Source organism: Sinocyclocheilus grahami, unplaced genomic scaffold (genome assembly GCF_001515645.1).
Source record: "Sinocyclocheilus grahami isolate Dianchi unplaced genomic scaffold, SAMN03320097.WGS_v1.1 scaffold858.1, whole genome shotgun sequence".
Classification (NCBI taxonomy): domain Eukaryota; kingdom Metazoa; phylum Chordata; class Actinopteri; order Cypriniformes; family Cyprinidae; genus Sinocyclocheilus; species Sinocyclocheilus grahami.
Genome location: NW_015506037.1, coordinates 471452 through 480815, shown reverse-complemented (window position 1 = coordinate 480815; position 9364 = coordinate 471452). Strand labels below are relative to the sequence as shown.

General features: G+C 40.7%; 1 protein-coding gene across 1 annotated transcript in view; it reads left to right on the top strand.

Annotated features, from left to right (window-relative positions):
- Positions 1–9364, top strand: part of LOC107563134 (uncharacterized) — a 21551-nt gene that overhangs the window by 5009 nt on the left and 7178 nt on the right. The window contains exons 3-7 of the mRNA XM_016247922.1: positions 372–1496; positions 4736–4882; positions 5981–6173; positions 6552–6676; positions 7374–7552. Coding sequence (XP_016103408.1) covers positions 372–1496; positions 4736–4882; positions 5981–6173; positions 6552–6676; positions 7374–7552 — 1769 coding nt within the window. The remainder of the gene's footprint in view (positions 1–371; positions 1497–4735; positions 4883–5980; positions 6174–6551; positions 6677–7373; positions 7553–9364) is intronic.

Here is a 9364-nt window from a genome sequence, read left to right as displayed (position 1 = left end):
TGTGAACTGATATTAGGCTAATATTGTAGACCTACCGATGTGTTGGGTTTTGCTCAATATGATCAGTGGGCTTGCTGCGGTTGAATATCTAAATACGAGACGTCCTCCGTCCCAGACCAAACCTAAAATACTATGTGTAGGACGCAAAATAATTTAATTATAATATGACCATGTGGTGAACCTATATGAACCGAACTCGTATTTAAACACTGTCTTCATGCTGTGTACAGGCATCTATCCTCAAGTACAATTTTGGCTGTATTTGTGTCCCCTTCAAAAATTGCTCTTGAGAATTTTTTTTGTCCCCTCCTATAAGAAATGTACGTCCTTGCTCACAGCCTCACGTGCCTGTGCACTATTTTCCTTTCCAGATATCCCCAAGAGAGCTGGCTGAATCTGGTGTGATCGGATTGGACGACGATGTCCTTCAGAGTGACCTCACTTCCCCTGACTCGGACATGCTGAGATCCTGTGAGGTTTGTGAAGACGCCTCGGGATTATCCGATAAGAGTCCATCCACATGTGAAGGGCCTGTGCAGCGGGACACAGGGTGTCCTGAGGAACACCGAAGCGGGATCCTTCGAGAGCTGAGAGGCATTCAAGTTATCGAGGAGCAAATTATGCAGGAGTGCGTGAAGCTGGAGGCACTGCGCTGCAGAGAGACGGAGAGTCTGGGCTCCGAGGAGCTGGCGCTGGATCAGGTCAGGGAGAGGAGCGTGTTCCTGCAGCAGATGGAGAGAAGCCTGGGCAGAGAGACGGAGAGAGCGGGCAAGGCCAAGAGGAGGTCGAGCAAAGGCCGCAGGGTTGTGACGTGTTCGGTCATGACGCTGAAAGATCTGGACGATGAGCTGTTGAGGAGCTGTGGGCTCCAGTCGCCTCCAGATGCTGAGGAAACCTCTTCGGATTTGGTTTCAAACGCAGAGGAGTGCACCAGTCCGAGTCCAGCTGGAGATGCTGATCTCACCGACTCGAGTTTGACTTCTGAGCCTGCTTCTACCGCGAGCCTCGGGCGTCTCGACTCTGAATCCCTTCAGTCTCGTCACAGTGAGCCTGTTGCGTCGAGCGGTTTGTCTGAGACTGGAAAACTGGAAGTTATCCCACCCAGTGCAGACGTGTTTGCTGAGCATTCGGAGGAAGAAGCGTCTTCCTGTGACAGTGCAGATCTGCTGGAGACGGGAGAAGCGTGCTCTACTCGGGACGGTGGTGATGTGCGAGGTGCGTTTGATCCTGGAGGCGTCTCCGAGAGCGTCGACCACGCTTGCGGACGAGAGGAGAGACGTCCATCAGACTGTGTAGCGCGGGTGGGCTCAGGGCTGTCCGTCGTTCCCTCAAAGCTCATGCAGAACAACAACAACAACACTGCAGTGCTGTGCAGTGTAGAGAGCCCAGGGCGCTCCGAGGACTCCAGGTCTGCGGTCTGTGACGGTGGAGGATCCACGAGAGCGGCCTGCGGATCTACTCTCCAGCAGCTGCAGCTCCACACATCCAGCAGACAGGTGGAGACCACAGCCCTTCTCAGAAAACACTACGCTAATATCAGAGTTAGAATCATTTTAGTCATTTATTAGACTTTTATCCAAAGTGACTTACAAATTAAGACAACAGAAGCAATCAACTGTAGTATTAAAACAACTAAAAACAGATCCAAAACTAAAAGCTAAAACTTTATAAATACTACCTATACACATTTTAAAAATGGATTAAATAAAAATGACAAATACATGCAACAATTTCAAAACTTAACATTTAAATGTAAAACAAAATAAAGTTTAAAACAATTCAAAATATGAAAGAACAAAAGGTATGAGAGTATAATAATGATTCTAACATAAAACTAAGCCAAACACCAAAAAAACAACTACATAGGTGTATGTACAACCACACACACATATATATATATATATATATACTGTATATGTACATACACATTTATAAATTCTATACATGTTATTTAATTTCCATTTAGTTTGTTGAAGTATTAAAATAACTCAAATTAAATCACTAAAAACTTTAGACATAATGTAACTAAAGTGAATCACAAATACAAATCAAACGACAGTAGTTTCATTAATCCTAAAAAAATAACACTGCCTAACTTGCATGCTAAAAAAAACAACTGACGCATGGTAAGAAATGGTTATAAAAACTGAAACGGAAGCGAAACAAGTAAAGCGGAGAAATAAAAAGCGGTACTTATCCTTTGCCGGTGTCTCTGCCCGGTGGAGTCGATGGTCTTTACGCTCTTCGGTCTTCACACGAGGAGGCCGTCGTGCGACCGCTGTCGCGGTAAAACCTAAGCTTTTTTTTTAATATATATATATATATACCTGTCTAACAAAATACTAAATTAATTCAGCTGGACACACGTTCCTTATTTTCTCCGCAACAAATGGCTAAGCAAGCGGAGACACTGACAAGATACGCGATACAGAACGAAACCAAATGCGATATCGGCACGTCTCCACACAGAATTATCACTCGCTTTGCAAAAATCAAAAACCATTTCTGATAGTGCGCACCTCTGATAATGTGAATAAATAAAATGCACCACTCTGATAATGCTAGTGGAATGTAGTCACTGAAATTCAATATGGTGCGAAATTGCCCCTGTATGGATTTATACATTTATGTGTGACCCCGGACCACAAAACCAGTCATAAGAGATTTATACTTCACACATCAATGGAACGCTTATTTATTCAGCTTTCAGATGGTTTGTTAGGATAGGACAATATTTGGCTGAGATACAACTATTAGAAAATCTGGAATCTGAGGGTGCAAAAAAATCTAAATATTGAGAATCATCTTTAAAGTTGTTCAAATGAAGTTCTTAGCGATGCATATTACTAATCAAACATTAAGTTGATTATATTTACGGTAGGAAATTTCAACCCTCTTCATTGCGAGTAAATCACTCTCATATGCGACTAAATCTTACTCTGGGCAACTAAATGTCTAACATTAGCCATTGGCTAATAAATTCTTAGATTTTACACGTCAGGGTGTGAGGCGTTCAACACAGATTTTCACTCGATAAACACACTGACCGAGCGCTTGTGTTTCGCTCTCCGTCAAGTGATCTGTACTGTTCGGATGCGCTCAGTGGGTCATGCGCTCAATGGATGCGCAGTATGTAGCACGCAGCGCACCTGTATTTGACGTACCGTAAACTAGTGAAGGCGTTCGACTCCTGTCAATAGTTCATTTTAGAATTATTTGGCTTTTAAGAACAAGCAGCAGATATGCTGGTTTCTCTGCAGTGGGCGGCTCTAATGCGTGAACAGCTCTCGTTGGCCGGCGCTCCTCTATTACCGTGATTAAAGTGGTGGTGGTGGTGTTTAAGATGTAGTACTACTAAGTTCAGTTAAAATGACATATTCATTCATGGTTACCAAGTTTTAGTTCTATCATTAAATGGTGCTTAATTATCATAATATAATGCTTGATTGGCTGAAGTTAAGTGCACATTCAGTTACCGGTATTTAAGAAGCTGTTCCATTTTACAAAGATAAGGTGTGTGTGTGTACCCACTTAACCATATTTTGGGGACAAATTTGTACCCAAAAGTGAGAAAAATCGGCAAAAACCTCAATTTGTGGAGGTCCTAATTTGTAAAACCGTTATTAAAAAAAAAAGTAAACTTTTTTTTGTTTACTTTTAAAAAAATAAGGGGTAGGGGTGGGTTTGTTAAAGTGTGTAACTGTCTGTATATAAAAACAGAAGTCTATGTAATGTCCTCATTTAGATAGCTAAGTAAACGTGTGTGTGTGTGTGTAAAATAGTATATCAGTCTGGCGTGTCAACACAAATGTACTAGCCAATGACGATTATATTGCCAAGTAGAGGGTTTACAATATCTTCACGGAACATGATCTTTACTTAATATCCTAATGATTTTTGGCATAAAAGAGAAATGTATAATTGTGACCCATACAATGTATTGTTGGCTATTGCTACAAATATCCCCCAGCGACTTAACACTGCTTTTGTGCTGCAGGGACACATATAAGATATAGCATTGTCACATGAGCAAAAGTGCTGTTAGGGTTAGGTGTGATTCAACATTAGCTTATTGATTTTTAGAAATCATAAACGCTGCATTTTTACTTTTAAAAGTAATTCGTTACTATGTTGCGTTTAAAATATTGTTACTCCATAAAGTAACATTTTTTTTTATTTATTTTTTTTATAAAGTCATCTGGACTGGACTTTGTTTGTTTTTTAGTAACAAACCCAAAAGTTATAGTTTTGGCAACTGTGAAGGCCCTTTCACACAAAAGAGTAATGACTGAAGGAAGCGCCTCGGTCTCTGCTCTCGCTCCTGATTTCTCAACACGGGACAGGGGAAGAAATGGGGAAACAGCAACTTCTGTTACTGATTTGAAAAAGTAACTGATATTTTATTGTAAATTAATGCATTACTTTACTAGTTACTTGGAAAAAGTAATCTGATTATGTGACTTGCATTACTCCAACATTGCTTATAAACCGCAAAAATACCCCTGGAGCTCAATTCAGTGCAGAAAATGGAACTAAACCTGCCAAGATACCAGCACCGAAGCAATCAGCAAAATGTCTACTTTATAAGGTCTAATTATTGTCAAAACCCTATAAAATATTGGAATATAGCTTGTCGATGTTGCTCGGGCTTAGTTGTCAGTGTAGTTGCTCTCGTTTGCAGTAGAGTGTCGATGAGATTATAGACGGCTGTTTGTCTGTTCCTGTTGTGTGTTAGATGAGTGATTATAAGACGCCCATCGTGCTGGACACTGGCTCCGGTCTGATAAAGGCTGGGTTTGCAGACCAGGACCTTCCAACTACAGTGTTCCCCACCGTCATCGGCCGTCCCAAATATGAGGTACACCCTCTCTCCTGCTTTACCTGAGTGTACTGTATGCATGTGAAGGCAAATCTCGGCTGCTAGATTGTTTATAATGTCACACAATGTACCTATCACGGCTTTAATCCAATAAATATGATGAAGTTGTTATAAATTTTTTTTTTTTTTTTACGTAGTTTCATATTTGGGTAATTGAGTGTCATCCGTGTAAACCATCGCCTTTTGCCCGTATCTCACACTGAATTTCGGTGATGAACCATTGACCAATCATTGCAGCATGAGAATTTTATCCATCTTTTTCATCTGAAAGTGAAACTTTTTGAAAGGTTTTCAAACTATTTCATTTTACTTGCAATAGAGTAATATTTACGTTGCTTTATTTGGTTAAACATTCAGGTTTCAAAAATTGACTTATTTTATTTATAGTTCTATTTTTATCATGAGAAATTCAAAGTAACTTAAAATTGCATTCAATCCAAATGGTGGTACTTAGATTATTATTCTTATAAATTTCAAACAGTGATGCATTCAAATAAATTCTTAATATTGAAAAATATCTTTACTTTTTTACATCAATCAAAAAGTTGTAACATTTAAAACAAAAGCACATCATGAATGTCATCTCACACGGTTTGCTCACAGATTCAGTCACCGCAAACAGACTGACTGTATTACACATTTATTCAAGCAGAACATCTCAATAGACAAACATGCAAGTTGTAGTTCTACGAATCTCTGTTTTCAGCTCATCGCATTTTTTCGTAATGTCGAGTGAGTGCACATCGTTGCCAGGTGGGGAACGTGAAGTAAAACATCGGACAGAAAATGTCTTGATTTACAGAAAAAAAAAGTTCTGACTGGGGGATTTAAACTCTTGACATTTCGCAACCATGAATGCTTGTGGAGGCTCACTACCAGTGCAGGATAATGAAAATTAAAGGATAAATAACTCACCGATGCTTATCCTTAAATGGCAAGAAGCAGATTGTTACCAGGATTAAAATCATTAATTTTACCAGCCCTGATGAATCGAGACTGACGTGGGGCATAAACAGACACTAGTCTTAAGAAGTACAGACTCTTTTTGTTGGTGTGGCTCAGTGTGATACTCGTGTGCGTGTGCGTGTGCGTGCGCTGTAGATCTGGCATCACGCGTTCCAGCAGCTGTGTGCGTCTCCTGAGGATCATCCGGTGCTGCTGACCGAGGCTGCCATGAACCCGCTGCAGAACCGCCAGCGCTCGGTGGAGCTGATGTTTGAGGCCTTCAGTGTCCCGCTCGCCTTCGTGGCCCTGCAGGCTGTTCTGGCGCTCTACGCCTCGGGACGAACCACCGGTCAGTCGGCTCCGCTCACACGCCTATTACTGCTCTTTGTGTGGAATAGTGTTCATTTTGGCAGCTGTTTTTAATTTGGTCTTAGTCTTGTCAAATGTAACTTTTAGTTGATCATATATGTGACCCTGGAGCACAAAACCAGTCATAAGGGTCCATTTGTTTTGAAATTGAGATTTATACATCTGAAAACTGAATAAATAGCTTTCCACTGATGTGTGGTTTGTTAGGATAGGACAATATTTGGCTGAGATACAACTATTTGAAAATCTGAGGGTGTAAAAATATCAAAATATTGAGAATCATCTTTAAAGTTGTTCAAATGAAGTTCTTAGCAGTGCATATTACTAATCAAACATTACGTTTTGATTGTGTGTGTAGGGGTGGTGCTGGACTCTGGGGACGGCGTCAGTCACAGTGTTCCGGTGTTCGAGGGTTACTGTCTGCCTCACGCCGTGCAGCGCTTTGACTTGGCCGGATCCCACGTCACCCTGCAGCTCCAGAAGGTGCACAGGAGCACTGCTCATTACCATACCATAACTACTCATGCACCTCAATTAGGCCAACTGTAGGGCCAAAATCACTTGACGCTTCATTCGCGTTTCTCCAATGGTTCGTTTCAGTGCTGATGAAAGTTGCTTTTAAAAGTAATGCGTTACAATATTGTTACTCTATAAAAAAAGTAACTAATTGCATTACTTACTCTACATAAAAAAAAACTCGTTGTTACTTTTGCAATACTTTGTCACATGGGTTGGGCTTGCTATTTGTTGTTTAATATAAAAAAACAAGTAATATTTTTGGTGACTGTAAAGGCCCTTTCACACCAAAAGTGAAATGAATAAGCCTCAGTCTGGAGGAAGTGCATGTGCACTCCACACTGAGACAGGAGTCAGTCAATTAATGGGAAAACCGTAACTTGCGTTACTTTTAAAGCAACTCCGATATGTCTTTGTAAATTTGAACGTAAAGTGTTGCTTTACTAGTTACTTGACTGTGCTGAATTATATTGATTCCTCATTTTGAATTGATCTTCATTTGGATGAACAGATCTTAAAGTCTATGCTGTTTGCTATTTAAAAGCGTCACAAACAAATCAGCCAATCTTGTTTTTAAACCAAGGATTGTAGGAATGTTAAGCACTGGATTGTTTCCTGTAGCCGTTTGCACACAGCTGGTGATTGTGTTTTCGATGCGCTGCAGCTGCTGCTGGAGCAGGGTGTGTGCATGCAGACGTCTGCCGAGCTGGAGATCGTGCGTGAGATGAAGGAGAGGTGCTGCTGTGTGGCGCTGGATTACGACGCAGAGCTGAAGAGCTCCTCAGAGGTGCACTACACGCTTCCTGACGGGCGGGTCGTCTCGCTGGCCTCCGAACGCTTCCGGTAACTGAGCAGCGTCATGTTGTGCTCTGGTGGAGAGTTCACTGCAGACCAGTGTCTGAAGCTCAGATTCTACGTGACTTTCATGTTTAATACTGTAAAGCTGCTTGCTCTAAAGCAATTTAGGCCTGGTTTCACAGATGGGGGGGGGGGGGCCTAGATCTTGTTCAATTAGGACATTTAGGTAGCTTTTATACACATGCCTGAGGAAAAACAACATTGCCTTTGTCTTGATGTACACCGGTACTGACATATGTGACCCTGGAGCACAAATCTAGTCATAAGGGTAAATTTTTCGAAATTGAGATTTATGCATCATTATCTGAATAAATAATCTTTCCATTGATGTATGGTTTGTTAGGATAGGACAATATTTGGCTGAGATACAACTATTTGAAAATCTGGATTCTGAGGGTGCAAAAAATCTCCATCTCAAAAAAAGATTTTCTCAATATTTAAAGTGGTCTAAATGAAGTTCTTAGCAATGCATATTACTAATCAAAAATTACGTTGATTTACGGTAGGAAATGTACAAAATATCTTCATGGAACATGATCTTTACTTAATATCCTAATGATTTTTGGCATAAAAGATAGATAGATAATTTTGACCCATACAATGTATTGTTGGCTATTGCTACAAATATACATGTGCTACTTATGACTGCTTTTGTGCTGCACATTTTCAGAGTCACATTTTGTTGTGCATGCATTTTGTTGTTGAGAGAAAAGCGTGCAGCAATATTTACACATTCATGTTCGCTGATAGTAATCTGCTGCTTGTGTATTTAGAACTTATTTTTACCCCTGAAAGGGATGGGCGATATCTTATCCTTGCGATATACCGGTAAAAATTCTCCCCATGATGAGAATTGGTCTCACACACGTTATCGCGGGAAGACTATGCGGAGCGACATGGAGGAAGGTGGATGTGAAATTGAGGAGTTTATCGCTAAACATTTACATTTAGTCATTTTGCAGATGCTTTTATCCAAAGCGACTTACAATTGGGAATACATAAAGCGATTCTTCTTAAAGAGGCAAACAGATATAAAGTGCTCGTAATACCTAGTTTTAGGCATTGTTCAAATAAGTACAAGCTAGAAAGGGAAGGAATAAATCGATAAAGACTTTCTTTTCTTTAATTTAGGATAAACGAGGAGCTCCTTAATCTGGAACTGGTTTAGTCAGGACTGTACAGTGCACAAAAATCGCTCTCTGATTTTTAGTAGCACAGTTTTGCATGTGTATGAGCCTGTTTACAAAGCTGTTGTCCAACAAATATCCTTTATTGACATGCTTTTTCTCCAAATTAACTTAAGTCGAGTGTTTAAGGGTGCTTTCACACTAGCACTTTTGGTGTGCACCCGGGTTCGATTGACGTCAGAGTTTGGTACGTTTGGATGTGAACGCTGTCTTCCGCACCCACGAACCGTACCCGAGTCCGCTTAAAAAGGGTGGTCTGGGGTACGGTTCAAGTGAACTCGGGGTACGGTTCGCTGCTGATGTGAACGCAATCGTACCAAATCACGGAAGTGAACTGCTATTAATGACGTATTATTTGATGTGTTTTTCACTCACTTTCTTGAGTGTGAGTGACGCGCTGCAAGCAGAGAGCTGTATATGTGTGTGTGTGTGTGTGTGTGTGTATATGTACTTTATCCTTCTAAAGATAACCAAGATTGCTTGAACATATATAAACCATATATTGTCTCAATATAAGTTTGTCTTCAAGTTTCCGCAGTCAATTTCTCTATCTACATTTTATTCAGCGATAACTGGTTACCTTTGTCCATATTAGGGATTTCCTGGCGCG